This window comes from Cebus imitator, unplaced genomic scaffold (assembly GCF_001604975.1).
Source record: "Cebus imitator isolate Cc_AM_T3 unplaced genomic scaffold, Cebus_imitator-1.0 Scaffold431, whole genome shotgun sequence".
In the NCBI taxonomy this organism is placed as follows: Eukaryota; Metazoa; Chordata; class Mammalia; order Primates; family Cebidae; genus Cebus; species Cebus imitator.
Genome location: NW_016107746.1, coordinates 389,003 through 407,278, shown reverse-complemented (window position 1 = coordinate 407,278; position 18,276 = coordinate 389,003). Strand labels below are relative to the sequence as shown.

General features: G+C 36.2%; 1 protein-coding gene across 1 annotated transcript in view; it reads right to left on the bottom strand.

The window, feature by feature from the left end:
* Positions 1–6,787: 6,787 nt before the first annotated feature.
* Positions 6,788–18,276, bottom strand: part of LIPK (lipase family member K) — a 30,143-nt gene continuing 18,654 nt past the window's right edge. Inside the window, exons 8-9 of the mRNA XM_017510108.2 lie at positions 17,452–17,523; positions 6,788–7,433 (exon numbers count right to left, since the gene is read on the bottom strand). Of these exons, the coding sequence (XP_017365597.2) occupies positions 7,203–7,433; positions 17,452–17,523 (303 nt within the window). The 3' untranslated portion in view covers positions 6,788–7,202. The remainder of the gene's footprint in view (positions 7,434–17,451; positions 17,524–18,276) is intronic.

The window sequence follows — 18,276 nt, the reverse complement described above, 5'->3', positions numbered from 1 at the left end:
AATAGTGGTCTACATGATGCCAAATAACCAGTTTGACAGAATCCTTCATGTGTCCACTGAGTGTCTGTCATTGTTGGGAGGACTTAGCAACATTTTCAAACCAGTGTGTCAAACAGGGAAGTAGAACATACTCAAGATCTTAATGGACAATCAGAGATAATAGTATCTCCCTTCCCCATTTGATCCTTCATGAAGATCAAATGGAATAACATATATTAAAGAACTAGTGTCATACGTGCAGTGTGTAGGGATATATGTGATTGTAACTCAGTTGAGAAGATGAGGCAACCCTGACTCCTAGATCCTGAAACCAGAAGGAGTTTGGAACTAGCAGTATGGCAGAAGAAACTAGCTTACATGCCAAAGGGATTTGTCTTGCTGTCAACTTTGGCACAGTAACCTCTGTTTAAGGCAGTGGTTAAAGGCAGGAATGGAGGCCTGAAGAGATAATGACAATTTAGCTCTAAGTGCCACATGAAATACCAGATAATAGGGGCACATGTGCCTGAGTTTTCTACTTCACTTTGTATGCCTATGGAGCTTAAGCAGTAACTGAATCTCTCATCTCCTAGCATGAAGAAGGGTGGGGAAAACTCAGCTGCTACCCAGAATAATATAGGAGTTTCAGTTCTATTAGTTTGAATTTATCTTCAAATCCTTTCAAAAAATGATATTTTATGTTTTCCAAATCCTAAAATCTGTTCTTAGGAGTGAGAAATTTCAAGCCAATTAAACAAATGTGGAGTAAAAGGAAGTGCTCAGCTTGTTGGAACAAGGAAAAGTTATGCACCACTCCTTAATCCTTTAGTCTTGATGAAAACCTCAGCATGTTTTGCCCTGATTGATAGGATGATGGCATAGGTATATGGATTTTCCTGGAATCACTCATGGTTTTTAACTTTAAAAACAATCTTTTCTAACAAAACCTTAATGGACTCTTTAGAAAGTTCTAGGAAGCAAAATGTTGTTATTAATAATATTGATTTGTTGCCTTAATATGGAAATAGCACAAATATAATTCAACTTCTCAGATCTTTACAGATTGTAGACTAGCTCAAATCTTAAAATAATTTCTAAATCATTGATTTATATTCCTTCCTCAACTTTGAATTATTTGAATAATCAGGAAAATTCTTGTAATTCTTTTGTTTGTACAGAAAAAGAGTCATGTCAAAAACATGAAGCTGAAGTTTCTCATAATGCTCCATCACTCTTCCTATATAAGCTTGTTATTTTTAAGTAGTCAATATATTACTGAATATTATGTTTTTCTATATTATATATTCTGTAATATTCAATAATACATTCCATATTATATATTTTCTATATAACAGTATGTAGAAAATACATGTTATATTTCTATTATATATTTCAATACTCATACTGAAATTAATTTAAATGAAAAAATTGAAACTTGTTCCTTGGCCCTGTGGAATACAAAATGGTACCCCCTACTCTCTAGAAGCTCAAATTTTTCCTGTTTTTTTTTTTTTTTTTTTTTTTTTTTTTTAATAAAATTAGATTATAGTAGAGCTAGACAGGGTTAACCTTTCAGGAGTCTTGTGGTATTTTTGCAGTCTTGGTCCAAGAATCATATTATAGCCTAAGCAAACTGCTTAATGATGGCTGCCCATTCAATTATGAAGACAGCAAAAAATATGTGGTTGAACATAGATCCTTGACTTTGGGATTGATCTGTAAAAATGATTACCATTTCCCTTCCAATATTCTAATTCAAAACACATCTGCTATTACAGTGTGGTTATCTTTTTGTTTGTTGGATTGCTTCTTTCTCCCCAAAGGCTGCTTTTTGAAATTTTCTCTTGAAAATAACTAAAAGTTAAAAAGGTTAGGCTATAACCAGCAAAATAGAAACTAATAAGAATTTTGAAAAATAAATAAGTCGAACTTCACACTTTTGAGACAAATTTCACCCTACAGTAAAAGACTGTGGATGAACAAGAACCTGGATTTTGTCTCTTGCTCACTAGATAATTTATTTTGCATCCTAAAATTCAAACAGTATTTAACAGAACCATAAGTGTGCATAAGCGTATATGTTTATGTATGTAAAATGATTAATTAGTACCCTTTGGCTTAAGAGAAAATACTTTAATTATGTTTTAAAATTTTACCTCTTTACCCATAAAGCAAAGTTGGCAATATTCATAATTTCTAAGAAACAGTATTGTTTTTGAACTTATGTGTTAGAGTAGAACATCCTTCCTTTAGTGTCAGTGAAAATGAATCTCTATTTCAGTGCCATCTATACTACATCCATCTTCAAAAACAGTAATAGCTATAATGGAGAGAAGAGAGAAATGACAAAAAGTCTATCAAACATAATTAACTAAAATATTAAAGATTTTTGAAGAGGCCATATGAGTTTATTGAACACACATCCATCCCAACTCAAAATGTTTAAAGGAAAAATCACTTACATTTAAAGAGAAAGTGTTACCAAGAGTGCTGGCAGCTGTCCTTGATAACATCCATGTTCTGGAGTGGCAGGATCAGGACTGTCCATGTTTGTGACAAAGGTCAAATCTTTGTGAGAATGAAGGGAAGGGCCATACCATTGAATATGAGGAAAATTATATCATTTTCCTCCTCCAGAGAAGTTTACTTGCCTCACTTCCTGCTTAATATATAGCATATATGTATGGTATTCTCTACAGCTCATTTTGTATTTGAATTTCTGTAGGAGGCATATTCAAATGTAGATTCTTTTTTTTTTTTTTTTTTAAAAAAAAAAAAAAAAAAAAAAGACAGGACACTTAGCTAGACATTCGAATTGGATCTGGTTTTAGATTGTCCCATCCAATCTGTATGAGTAAATAAATGGTGATTGGAATGTGCAAAGAAATAACGTTGGTTGTTTTGATATATGCTCCTGTTTTTCTCCTGAGTTAATATTCTATTTTGAGTTACTGATAAATCACCTTCAAATCTTGCTAGCACCCTGAAAATAGGTAAATGGTTTTTAGTGTTAGAGTTTCTTGATTTCATTCCTCCTCTAATCACCATCACCATCAGAAATTTTTTCTGAGTGAGTGAATGAGTGATTGAATGGATGATTCTAGAAGTCCAGAGAATGCAGCTTAGTTACTGAAAAATACTAATAATGTTATTATAAATAATAATAGTGACTTATTTATTTTAGTACTTAGTATGTGTCAGGTATTTTACTTTGATATGCTACCAACTTGGCTATAAATTCCAGTAACTCTCTTTGCTGTTAGGTGTGTTTCAAAGGAAATTTTTCTTGATGTTACTTACTAAATTTACTAGAAAACAGGAAATTCACAGGAAAACTTCAGTCTTGTCCTGTTTTTTAAATAAATTGGAAGAGATTCATTGTTATTTACAGATTGCTTAGCACATGAATACAATTTAAAAATTGCTACTTGATAGCAGTTTTTCTATTTTTCAGCCTCCAAATTATCCTTAAACCTGATGACTGCTGTAGCACAATCTGACATCTTTTACACAGCCTGTGTTTTCATTTTTCCATACATTAAAAAAAATCTTATAAATACAGAGCTATTCCATTTTCTACAAATAACCAGAATTTTTAGAAGATAGTTATCTTACTCTTTTCATTATCTCAGCATGGTTCATTAGAAATATAATGTGAACTACATATGTAATTTAAATTTTCTAATGGCCTCATTTTTAGAAAGCATAAAAGGTGAAGTAAAAATTTAAAATACATTTTATTTAAACCAATATGTTCAAAATATTATTTCTACATATAATCAATATTATTATTAATGAGACATTTTCTGATATGGTTTGGCTCTGTGTCTCCACCCAAATCTCATCTCAAGGGAGAGACCTGTGTGAGGTGATTGGATCGTAGGGGTGGTGTCCCTCATGCTGTTCTCATAATATTGAGTGAGATCTAATGAGATCTAATGGTTTTATAAGTGTCTGGCATTTCCCCTGCTTGCACTTCTCTCTTGCCTGTCACCATGTAAGACATATTTACCTCCCCTTCTGCCATGATTGTAAGTTTCCTTAGGCCTTTCCAGCCTTGCAGAACTGTAAGTCAATTAAGCCCCTTTCCTTTATAAATTACCCAGTTTCAGGAAGTTCTTTATTCTCCACTTCATAGCTATTATCATCATTTAAAATCACATATCTGATCTTATCTTTTAAGTAGTCTTGAGAATAAGACTTCAACAATTTTGTTTTCAAAATCCTGTGAGTGGCTAGGAGGGCCTAAAACCAGACTCTGCCTATCCGTTTGCCTTACCCCAGTCTCTCTTTGGCTCCTTGGGCTTTTTAAATTTTCTTCATTTAGCCCAGCTCTTCACCACCTGAGCTAGTCCTCTACCTGTAATATCTGGCAGATGTCACAGATCTCAGCCAAAATTTCATGTCTTCGGAGAAGACTTCTCTGTCCACCTTGTTGAGGATGTAATTCTTTTTGATGGATTCATCACAATTATTAAATTACAATTAAAATGTAAGTATGTAAATTAGTATAGGTTGACCATTCCTTAGCCAAAAATCCCAAATCTAAAATCCTCCAAAATCCAACATTTTTTTAGCACTGACATGACACAAGTGAAAAATTCTATATCTGACCTCATATAATAGGTTACATTTAAAACACAGTCAAAACCTTTTTCATGCACAAAATTATTTAAAATACCATACAAAATTACTTTAAGCCTATGTGTATAAAGTGTATATGAAATGCAGTAAATTTTATGTTTAGATTTGGATTCTATCCCTAACATATCTTATTATGACATGCAAATATTCCAAAATCCAAAATATGTCTGGTCCTGAGCATTTTGGATATAGAATACTCAAACTATAGCTGTATAGTATCTGACATTTTCATTGCTCTGAGCTCCACTTGGGCAGGAGCAGTGTTTTCCTTATTATTCTTCTTGTTTTAAATGGCTAGTTAATTTATAATACATACTTAAAACATTAAAGCATAAAGTTGAGAGCTTGGTTACCTAAAGTCAAGGTTTCAGAGTTCAGAGAACTAATATTTTAAAGCAAGTTGCCCAGTATCTCTAAATTTCAGTTTTTTAATCTGTAAAGAAAAGATAAAGCTATCATGTTATAAGGCTATCACGAAGATTAAATGATACAATCCATGTAAAATGCTTACACTATCATTTCTTTATGAAAAAGGCTCAGTGAACTTGAATGATCATGGAGGTGACAATTTTTGTCAAACCATATGCTTCTCTGTTTTTTTTCCATGTAATACACCAAGCAACAGCTTGATACTAGAATTTTCCATGTATTTTATTACAGGAAAAGAAAACACTAGTCAGGCCAAATTGTAATTTTTGATATAAATTATAAACATGTGTTTTGTTTTGTGTTCTGCAGCTCCTTGTACATTTCAATCACATGAATCAGCATGTGTAAGTGCAGTCATTTCTGGGACAGTGACAAGATCAGTGTCAGGATATGCCAGTCTGATAAGCCACAGTCACCAAAGAGGTGTCTACCTGTGAAGCCTTTTGGTGCCCTGCCAGCTAGCCTTCCCCTGCTAAGACTCAGATTTCCTTTAATACCCACCCCCTCATGCCTACAGCCCCTTTATTTGTGCCAGGAAATTCTTGATAAATGAGTCTTAGCCACATTTGTATTAATTACATGTTTTAGAATACCCCAATTTCTATAGGGCCAAATCAAGTGCTTCATAACACTTGACACTCCCAGTTACCAAACATGTATTCATTGATCATTGACTGTCTGCCTGGGTGGTTGTTTTTCAACCCTATATATGGAAATAAAAACAAATTCAGCAATCAGCAATGCAAAATTCAATGCCTGGCATCCAATATAAAATTATTAAGCATGCAATAAGGCAGGACCCATAACTAGGAGAAAAATTAACCTATAGAACAAATTCCCAAATTATAGAGGTGACTGAATTAACAGAAAATATGTTAAAATATATATTAAAATGATTACTCAAGAATTTAGATCTATCAAACTTTTAACCAGAGACAGAATAATTATCATTATCAATATTATATATAATTTTATATTATGACAGATAACATGTTATATAATATTACTTATTTATTATACATTGTTATACAATTCTTTAATACATTATCATTATATTGTACTATATTATATATAATAAAATTATAAATTATATAATATAGTATGTTATATAATTAATGTAATCAAATATTTAATTAATATAATTGTTACATGATAATAACAAATGGTAGTGGTAATATACAACTGCTGATAACAAAGTACCACAAACTTAGCAGTTTAAAACAATACACATTTATTATCTCACTGTTTCTGTGGGTCAGTAGTCCAGGCATAGCATAACTGGGTCTTACTATCACGGTGTTGGCCAGGATGCTCTCTCAGTGCGAGGTTACTAGGGAAGAATGGGCTTCCAAGTTTATTCAGGTTTGGGCAGAATTCATTTTCTTGTGGTTATGTGACTGAAGGCCTTGGTGTTTTGCTGTTTTATCAGCTGGAGGCCACCCTCAGATCCTAAAAGCTGTGGTCAGTTCCTTGTAAGGTCACTTTTCTTAACACATCTGTTTATTCCATCAAGCTAACCAAAAGAATATTTTGCTCCAATGTAATAAGATGACTGACTGACTGACTGACTGACTGATTATTTATTTATGTATGTATTTATTTATTTATTGAGACAGAGTCTTGCTCTGCTGCCTAGGCTGGAGTGCAGTGGTGTGATCTCGGCTTGCTGCAAACTCCACCTCCCGGTTTAAGCGATTCTTCTGCCTCAGCCTTACAAGACACTGGGATTACAGACATGTGCCACCACACCCAGCTAATTTTTGTATTTTTAGAAGAGACAGGATTTCACCAAGACTGGTCTGGAAGACCTGACCTCAAATACTTCTCCAGTCTCGGCCTCCCAAAGTGCTGAGATTACAGGTGTGAGCCACCAAGCCCGGTGGACTTCATGTATAATGTAATCGGGGATTGACCTCTTATCACCTTTGCCATATGATGCAACCTAATCAAGGGTGTGACATCTTACACCTTTGCCAGTTCTGTTGGCTTGAACGAAGTCTCATATCCCACCAACATTGAAGGGGAGGAGATTATACGAAGGCATAGATAACAGAAGATGAAAATCACTGGGGGTCACTCTAGGGTCTGTTCATCTCATTATTTTTATGAAAATCCACTTGTTTGGAGAAAGGAAAGTGCATTTAATTTTGTTAATATTCCTCCATCAATCTAATTAGGTCTTGGTAAATTTCCTGAGGTGCATCCTGTCCAAGATAAAAATCCACATGATTGTAGTGTGGAATCAGCTTGTAATAAATAAGGTTGGAAATTTGAGGAAGTAAATTTTTGACATCCTTGGGATCAGCCACAATGTCCCGTCCACCATTCCATATTGCTGTTGGAACTTCCATCTTAGTAATGTTGTATAGAGGAGGCGTAAGCTAAATACAATGAACAAGATAGAAAAAAGTTTTTACAGAAAATTACATGATAAAAGTAACATTAACTGTCAGCTGTTGAGCAAATTCTTTACATGCTACAAATGTACAATTAGTTTACACTTAATGATATATAAACATTAAAATGTTAAAAACACTTGACCACTTTTGTGTACTAATATGAATTGTGAATCAAAAAAACTATTATATTTCTGACTTGCACGTTGGGGAAAATAAGAGAAGATTCTAGAGGAAGAGGGTTCTTTTTCCCATACGGGATCATCTTTCTAGTTAGCATTTGACCTCAGAATGTTACCTTTTCAAACTAAATGTTGGATAAGATAAACATCCCTTCTCATAGGCACAAACTTGGGCTCGTGGCATTATTAATATTTGGGAATCAACGGACTCTTCAGGGAGAACTGAGACCAATGCATGAAAGACATTTGAAGCATGATGTTAAAAAGGAGTCAGTCTGGGCCTGGTGCGGTGGCTCACGCCTGTAATCCCAGCACTTTGGGAGGCCAAGGCGGGTAAATCACAAGGTCAGGAGATCAAGACCATCCTGGCTAACACAGGATGAAACCCCGTCTCCACTAAAAATACAAAAAAAGCCAGGCGTGGTGGCACGTGCCTGTAGTACCAACTACTCAGGAGGCTGAGGCCAGAGAATCACTTGAACCTGGGAGGTGGAGGTTGCAGTGAGCTAAGATTGTGCCACTGCATTCCAGCCTGGGTGACAGAGTGAGACTAGGTCTAAGAAGGAAAGAAAGAAAGAAAGAGAGAAAGAGAGAAAAGAAAAGGAGTCAGTCTGTTACATTAGAGTGGCTATAGTATTCTATAAACTCCCAGCAAATTTTCCCTTACTACTTCTTTCTTGTGTTGATCCAACACAGCCCCTAATCTAGATCCCAGGTCTGGCCAGTTAGTCCTCCATTCTTCTGGCCACAATGATTGTGTGAGGGATGGGCATGTGACTAAAACTGGGCCAGAGTTCTTTCTAGAACGTTTTGCCATAGCCATTCAGAATATGGTATCTTTTGGTGGGGGTGAGGTGAGGGGGGCATTGGAAGAACTATATGAAGTAAGTCCATGTAGTCACCACTGTTTCCTCACAAGAGAAAACAGTATTCTGAAATTGTGTGTGTGTGGTACTCCCCCACCCGACTCCTGCCGTATACATCTAACTATAGCAGTTGGGGAGAAAAGTCAGATATTTCACAAGAATTAGAGTTATACATTTTCACTATTATAGTTGTTATACTAGTTATTATGGTGGCATTAAAAATTCCCACATTAAAAATTTTTTGGCTGGGCATGGTGGCTCATGCCTGTAATCCCAGCACGTTGGGAGGCTAAAGAATGAGAATCACTTGAGCCCAGGAGTTCAAGATCAGCCTCTGCAACATAGTGAGACCCTGACTTTATTTTTAAAGGTAAAAGAGAAAAGAGAGAAGCCAGGTGCTGTGGCTCATGCCTATAATACCAGCATTTTGGGAGGCCAAGGCAGGTGGATCATGAAATCAGGAGTTCAAGACCAGTCTGGCCAACATGGTGAAACCCCGTCTCTACTTAAAAATATAAAACTTAGCTGGGCGTTGTGGTGTGTGCCTGTAGTCCTAGCTACTTGGAAGGCTAAGGCAGGAGAATTGCTTGAACCTGGGAGGCTGAGGTTGCAGTGAGCAGAGATCGTGCCACTGCACTCTAGCCTGGGCAACAGAGCAAGAAGACCCTATATCAAAAAAAAAAAAAAAAAAAATTCCAAATTTCTACATCCTAGATTTGAAAAACCTAAGTATCACTGATGACTACTTTTTCAATTTAAGCTTTGTCTATTGGAAAAAGACAAAATCATTAATGAACTCCCTCACATACTTGGGAATAAAATAATAAGAAGAATATACATTTCCCTTTAATATAAAATTTTTCTCTAAAAGTTTTCATAGATCTGGTGACACACCAGATCAAAAGTAGTACTATTTGCTAGGGAATGGTGTGCCAGACACACTATCCCTGGCAGATAATACTATTTCCTAAAGATGATAATTTTTACTTATGTATCTTTAATAATCCATATAATGGTATTTTTTAAAGTGGCTAGTGAATGACATCCCAAAGAACTATTAGAACAGTCTTAGTTATTAAACATAGATAAGAAGTCAGAGAATATGTTTTAAAAGCAAACATTGCATGTTTTTGTTTGTTTGTTTCTTTGTTTGTTTTGAGAAGGAATAAGTATAGTGGGAGAAGACTAGACTTTAGATCCAGGAATCCTGAGTCATATTCTGGTTGATTTTTTCCCCTTCTAACTTTTATTTTAGATTCAGGGGTACATGTGCAGATTTATTACATAAATAAATTGTGCATCATTGGGGTTTGGCATACAAATGATTTTGTCATGCAGGTAATGAGCACAGTACCTGACAGGTAGTTTTTCAATCCTCACTCTCCTCCCACTCTCCACCCTCAAGTAGGCCCTAGTGTCTATTGTTCCCCTCTTTGTGTCCATGTAAACTTAATGTGTAGCTCCCACGTATAAGTGAAAGCATGTATATTTGGTTTTCTGTTTCTGTGTTAATTTACTTAGGATAATGGCCTCCACCTACATCCACATTGCTGCAAAGAACATTATTTCATTCTTTTTCATGGCTGCGTAGTATCCCATGGTGTATAAGTACCACATTTTATTTATTCAGTCTACCTCTTATTGGCATCTAGATTCCATGTCTTTGCTATTGTGAATAGTGCCACAATGAATATACGGGTGCATGTGTCTTTTTGGTAGAACAATTTATATTCCTTTCAGTATATACCTAGTAATAGGATTCCTAAGTCAAATCATAGTTCTAAGTTCTTTGAGAAATTGCCACATTGCTTTTCATAATGGCTGAATTAATTTACATTCCCACGAGCAGTGTATGAGCATTCTCTTTCTCCGCAGCCTCACCAGGATCTGTTATTTTTTGACTGTTAAGTAATAGCCATTCTGATGGATGTAAGATGGTATCTCATCATGGTTTTGATTTTCGTCTCTCCAATGATTACTGATGTTGAACATTTTTTCATATTCTTACTGGATGCATGCATGTCTTCTTTTGAGAAGAGTTTGTATATGTTCTTTGCTCACTTTTTAATAGCATTGTTTGGTTTTCTTTATTAGTTTGCTTAAGTTCCTTATAGATTCTGGATATTAGATCTTTGTCAAATGCATAATTTGAAAATATTTTCTCTTATTCTTAGGTTGTCTGCTTACTCTATTGATAGTTTCTTTTGCTGCGCAGAAGCTCTTTAATTAGGTTCCACTTGTCAACGTTTGTTGTCATTGTTGCAATTACTTTTGGCATCTTTATTATGAAATTTTTGCCAGGTCCTATGTCCAGAATGGTATTTCCTAGGTTTTCTTTTAGGGTTTTTACAGCTTTAGGTTTTAAATTTAAATCTTTAATCCATGTTGAGTTGATTTTTATATATGGTGAAAAGAAGGGGTCCAGTTTCAATCTTCTGCATAATTCAACACCAATTATTGAATAGACAGTCCTTTCCCCATTGCTTGTTATTGTCAACTTTGTTGAAGATCAAATGATTATAGGTGTTCAGCTTTATTTCTGGGTTCTCTAACCTATTCCATTAGTCTACATGTCTGTTTTGTACCAATACCATGCTGTTTTGGTTACTGTAGCCTTGTAGTATAGTTTGAAGTCAAATAATGCCTCCAGCTTTGCTCTTTTTGCTTAGAATTGCCTTGGCTATTCAGGCTTCTTTTGGGTTTCATATGAATTTTAAAATAGTTTTTCTACTTCTGTGTCGAATGTCATTTGTAGTTTGATAGGAATAGCATTGAATCTGTAAATTGATTTGGATGGTATGGCCATTTTAATGATATTGATTCTTCCTGCCCATGAACATGAAATGCTTTTCCATTTGTATCATCTCTGTTTTCTGTAAGCAGTGTTTTAAAGTTCTCATTGTAGAAATCATTCATTTTCCTGATTAGCTGTATTCACATTTTATTCTTTTTTGTGGCTATTGTGATGAGGATTGAGTTCTTGATTTGGCTCTTGGCTTGGACATTGTTAGTGCGTAGAAATGCTACTGATTTTGGTACATTGATTTTGTATCCTAAAACATTACTGAAGCTGTTTATCAGCTTAAGGAGCTTTTAGAATGAGACTATGGGCTTTTTAGATACAGAATGACACCATCCATTAAAAGAGAGAGTCTGACTTCCTCTCTTCCTATTTGGATGCCTTTTATTTCTTTCTCTTGCCTGATTGCTCTGGCCAGGACTTCCAGTACTATGTTCAATCGGAGTGGTGACAGTGGACATTCTTGTCTTGATTCAGTTCTCAAGGGGAATGCTTCAAGCTTTTGCCCATTCAGTATTATGTCAGCTATGGGTTTGTCATAGATGGAGTTTATTGTTATTATGATTTTCTTTTCTTTTCTTTTTTTTTTTTTTTTTTTTTTTGAGACTGAGTTTAGCTCTCTCACCCAGGCTGGAGTGCAATAGTGCAATCTTGGCTCACTGCAACCTCTGCCTCCTGGGTTCAAGCTATTCTCATCCCTCAGCCTCCTGAGTAGTTAGGATTATGGGCCCCTGCCACTACACCTGGCTAATTTTTTTTTTAAACAGAGTTTCACTCTTGTTGCCCAAGCTGGAGTACAATGGTGTGATCTCGGCTCACCGCAACCTCTGCCTCCCAGGTTCAAGCAATTCTCCTGCCTCAGCCTCCCGAGTAGCTGGGATTACAGGCAGGAACCACCACACCTGACTAATTTTGTATTTTTAGTAGAGATGGGATTTTTCCATGTTGGTCAGGTTTGTCTCAAATTCCCGACCTCAGGTGATCTGCCCGCCTCAGCCTCCTAAAGTGTTGGGATTACAGGCACGAGCCACTATGCCTGGTCGACTTTTGTATTTTTAATTGAGTTAGGGTTTCACCATGTTGGCCAGACTGGTCTCGAACTCCTGACCTCAAGTGATCCACCCAATTGGAACAGAATACATGTGCAGAATGTGCAGGTTTGTTACAAAGGTGTCCATGTCCTGTGGTGGTTTGATGCACCTATTGACTCATCCTCTAAGTTCCCTTCCCTCACCATCCACCCCCCAAACAGGCCCTGGTGTGTGTTATTTTCCTCTCTGTGTCCACATGTTCTCATTGTTAAAATCCCACTTAAGAGTAAGAACATGCGATATTTGGTTTTCTGTTCTTGCATTAGTTTGCTGAGAATGATGGCTTCCAGTTTTATCCATGTAATTGCAAAAGACATGATCTCATTGGCTGCATAGTACTATTCCATGGTGTATATGTACCACATTTTTTTAAATCCAGTCTATTAGTGATAGGCATTTGAGTTAATTCCATGTCTTTGTTATTATACATAGTGCTGCAGTAAACATACATGTGCACGTATCTTTATAATAGAATGATTTCTGTTCCTTTGGGTATATACCCAGTAATGGGATTGCTGGGTCAAATGGTATTTCTGGTTCTAGATCTTTGAGGAATCGCCATACTCTCTTCCACAATGGTTGAATTAATTCACGTTCCCACCAACAGTGTAAAAGTGTTCCTATTTCTCTCCAGCCTTGCCAGCATCTATTGTTTCCTGAATTTTTAATAATCACCATTCTGACTGGTGAGAGATGGTATCTTGCTGTGGTTTTGATTTGCATTTATCTGATGATAAGTGATGTTGAGCTTTTTTTCATATGTTTGTTTGGATGGTTCTTAATATGAGTAAGTTCCTTTGATGCCCAGTTTGTTGAGGGTTTTTAACATGAAGGGATGTTGAATTTTATTAAGAGTCTTTTCTGTGTCTATTGAGATAATCTTATGATTTTTGTTTTTAGTTTTGTTTATGTGATGTATCACACTTATTGATTTGTATATTTGGAACCTACCTTGCAACCCAGGAATAAAACCTACTTGATTGTTGTGGACTAGCTTTTTGATGTACTGCTGTATCAGGTTCATTAGTATTTCATTGAGAATTTTTGCATGTATGTTTATCAGGGATGTTGACCTGAAGTTTTCTTTATTCACTGTGTTTCTGCCAGATTTTGGCAACAGAATGATGCTGGCTTCATAAAACGAGTTAGAGAGGAGTCTCTTCTCCTCAATTTTTTGGGGAATTATCTCAGTAAGATTGGTACCATCTCTTCTTACATGTATGGTAAAATTCGACTGTAATTCATTCTGGTCCAGTGCTTTTTCTGGTTGGTAGTTTTTTAGTAGTGATTCAACTTTGGATCTTGTTATTGACCTGTTTAGGGTGTCAGTGTCTTTGTGATTCAATCTTTGGAGGTGTTATGCTTCCTGGACTTTATGCATTTCTTCTAGATTTTCTAATTTGTGTGGATAGAGGTGTTAAAAATAGTCTCAGAGGGATTATTATATATCTATGGGGTGATGGTAATGTCCCCATTGTCATTTCTGACTGTTTATTTGAATCTTTTCCCTTTATTCTTTATTAGTCTAGCTAGCAGTCTATCAGTTTTATTTATTCTTTCAATGAACTAACTTGTGATTTTGTTGATCTTTTGTATGTTTCTTTGCATCTCAATTTTATTCAATTAAGCTGTGATTTTGGTTGTTTTTCCCTTCTGCTAGCTTTGGAGTTGGGTTGCTCTTGTTTTTCTAGTTTCTCTAGGTGTGATGTTAGATTGTTAATTTGAGATATTTCTAACTTTTTGACTGCATGTTTAGCACTATAAACTTTCTTCTTAACACTCCTTTAGCTATGTCCCAGATATTCTGGTATATTATGTCTTTGTTTCCATCAGTTTCAAAGAATTTCTTGATTTCTGACTGTATTTCATTATTTACCCAAAATCAACTCAGGGGAAGGTTGTCTAATTTCTTTATAATTTCATGGTTATGAGAGATCATCTTTATATTGATTTCTACTTTTTTTGTACTGTGTGTGATTCATAAGTGTACATGGTATAATTTCAGTTTTTTGAATTTGTTGAGAATTGCTTTATAGTTGAGTGTGAGGTCCGTTTTAGAGTATATGCCATGTGCACATGAGAATAATATGTAGTCTGCTGTTGTTGGGTAGAGTGTTCTCTAGATATCTTCTCAGTCCATTTGGTTAAGCGTCAAGTTTAGGTCCCAAATATCTTTGTTTGTTTTCTGCCTCAAAGATCTGTCTAGTACTGTCAGTGGGGTGTTGAAGTCTCCCACTATTGTTGCATAGTTATCTAAGTCTCTAAGTACTTGTTTTATGAATCTAGGTCCTCCTGTGTTGGGTGCATATATATTTAGGGTAATTGTCTTCTTGTTAAATTCAATGAATCCTTTAGCACTATTTAATACCCTTCTCTGTTATTTTTGATAATTGTTTATTTAAATTCTGTCTTGTCTGAAACAAGTATAACAACCCTTGCTCTTCTTTCTTTTCTATTAGCTTGATAGATATTCCTCCATTCCTTTTCTTTGAATTTATGGGTGTCATTGCATGCAAGATGGGTCTCATGTAGGCAGCATACAGTTAGATCTTGTTTCTTTATACAACTTGCAACTTCTTGCATTTTAAGTGAGGCATTTAGCCTGTTTACATTCAAGGTTAATATTGATATACGTTGATCTTGTCGTTGTGTTTCTAACTGGTTGTTATGTAGGCTTGATTGTGTAGCTGCTTTCTAGTGTCAATGGTCTATGTATTTAAGTATGCTTTTGTAGTGTCTGGTAACAGTCTTTCATTTCCATGTTTGGCAATCCATTAAGGGCCTCTAGGCAGACAAGTCTGGTGGTAATAAATTCCCTTAGCAATTTTGTCTGAAAAATATTTTATTTCTTCTTCACTTATAAAGCTTAGTTTATCTGTATGTGAAATTTTTGACTGGAATTTCTTTTCTTTAAGGATGTTGAATACAAGCCCCTAATCTCTTCTGGCTTACAGGGTTTCTGCTGAAAGGTCCATGGTCAGCCTGATGAGGTTCTCTTTGTAGGTGAACTGTCCCTTCTCTCTATCTGCCTTTAATATTTTTTCTTTCAGGTAGAAATTTGAAAATATGATGACTATATGTCTTGGGGATGTTTGTCTTATATACTACCTTGCAGGGGTTCTCTGAATTTCCCAAATTTAAATGTTGACCTTTCTAGTGAAGTTGGAGAAATTTTCATGGACAATATCATCAAATATGTCTTCCAAGTTGCCTACTCTTTCTCCCTCTTTTTCAGGAATGCCAGTGAGCTGTAAGTTTGGTGTCTTCACGTAATTCATATTTTCTGCTGATTTTGTTCATTTTTTAAATTCTTTTTTTTTTTTGTCTGATTGGGTTCACTCAAATAACCAGTCTTCAATCTCTGAGATTTTTTTTTCATAAGCTTGTTCTATTCTGCTATTAATACTTCTGATGTATTATCAAATTCTTGTGGTGAGTTTTCCAGCTCTATCAGATCAATTTGGTTCCTTCTTAAAATGGCTATTTCATCTTTCAGCTCTTAAATTATTTTACTGGATTCCTTAGATTCCTTGGATTGTGTTTCAACTTTCTCCTGAATCTCAATGCTCTCTGTTGCCATCCAGATTCTGAATTACATATCTGTCATTTCAGTCATTTCAATCTTGTTAAGAACAAATGCTGGAGAGGTAGTGTGGTTTTTTAGAGGTTATTTGCCTTTTCAAAGTTACAGAGTTCTTGCACTGGTTCCTTCTCAACTGTTTTGGCTGATATTCCTTTAATCATTGAAGTTGCTGTCCTTTGGATGAGGCTTTTCACTTTTATATTCTTTGAAGCCCTTGAAAATTTGTGATATAAGTTGTTTTTAGTTGACTGGCTTCATTTCTGAATGATTTCAAGGTGCCAGGGCTTAGCTCAGCACTCCTGGGCTGTGTGCTATAACCTGGGCTGTGTGCTATAACCATGTCCACAGCTTTGTCCTCTGGCCACTGCTGTACTGGAGGGGCTGACATGTTCTTCATACACTGGCAACAACACTCTGATAGGAGGTGGGGCAAAAGCATGTCATCGTGGTGGTGGTGGCAAGGTTTACACACATGCGTGCTTGCAAAGCAGTCAGGGGAGGCTGCACACTGGTAGGGTCCCATGTGTAAAAGCTCTCCTATGGCTAGGCAGAATCTGCCAATGAAGGAGGCATGGCAGTGACCACTGAGGGTCACCCTGGCTGGGCATGAGAGGCTGCGCTGTAAGCAGGTACAGCTAGGCAGGAACTCTGAGAGAGGCCAGCAGACAGGGATGAGCTCAGGTCACACTGGCCCCATCCATGGGTAAGAGAGCCCTGTTCTGTTAAGGTTCAACAGTCAACAAAGGCCAATGCCACCTAGAGGAGCTTAGCAAGCCTTGGGCAATGGACGTCTCTGGCCATATTTCACTGCAACCATTCCTGCACCAAACCCTCTGGGCTTTGCACAGGCTAGAGTCCTGTCCTTGCCAACTCTACAATCAGCTCTGCCTACTAGCTCAAATGTCTATGGGGGTCGTGGGGTGTCCTGCAGCTAGATCCATAGTGAGAGTAGGCCATTGCACTCCTATTTAACTCACCTCTTCCCCAGGAGCTACACAGGCCCTGGAAAGAGTCCTGGTGCTCAGCAACCTTGTGCAGTGTTGCTAGAATTCTCCCTCTTTCAGCTCAGGGTCAGCATCCTCCCTCTATTCACTCTCAATGACTTTCTTCTGAAGATATGCTCAGTGTTCCAGTCTTCCTGATGGTCTTGTCTCTTAGTGAGAGAAGCTCTTCCTGGCTATATCTAACCATCTTGAGCCCCTCTCCCTAGTTGTTTACTAGCTAAATAACTCTGGTGATTTACCTAACCTCTCTGAGCCTCCGAAAAAAAATAGGGATAATAATATTTACCTTGCAAGGTCCTTGTTAAGAATTAGAAACAATGATATGGCACATGGCAAGAACCCAATAATCAGCCTGTGAGAACAGCAATAAGCAATATCCAGTGTGGTAAATGGGAAGTGGCAGGTGCTTAATGAGTGGATACTATTTTTGTTAGTTCATTTGCAGCATGCAACTGATTACAAGGATTATTTTTATACCTGGTGGAAGTGCATCATGTTCTGATCAGAGTTTCCCCAATCAAAAGCTTGAAGCTGACCAGAATTAACAGCCTAAAATAAAACGAGCACATTAATATAAGTTAACAGTATGTATTTAAAGATAGTACACAAAAAATATACAAATAAGATTAATATTATGCCCCACTCTTTAGACACATAAGCTAAATTTCAATAAAAATAAAGAAAATAAGTAATAAAAAATGATAAAATTGATGATAATTCACAAAATTGGTGCAATCTTTTACTCCTGTCTCTTTCCAATGAAAATCCTTAGAGTTTTCATTTAAATCCAATGCCTTTAAATGTTACCATGCTACACATAGAAATATTTTTTAAAGATACAGAATAGAATGATTCTTAAATATCTCTGCTTCAGGAATTTAAAAAGTCATTAGCTATTTGTTTCCTACATTTAAAAATTACTGCTATTGTTATTACACAACTTTGTACCTTATCCTTATGATGGGGTCTAAGCTGTTATGATTATATTCCCATCCTTAAACATTCTTTTCACTATTAGAAGAAATATTCACCCACTGTTTCCCCAGTTCTGTGTGCGGTACATGGCTGCTGTCTGCCTCCCATATCTGGGGGCAAGCCACCTGCTGTGTTGTTCATATGGAGCCATGGGCTAAATGAGATACTATGCATGAGTGCTTTTGCATTTTGGCATTGAAACTTCCAATAATAGAATGTAAGAACATTCACACACACAGCATTTCCTTTTTCTGTTATTTGGCACCCATATAGGATTGATGAGGCAGGTAATTTTGACGTTTATGTCAAGCACTTCATTAAATTATT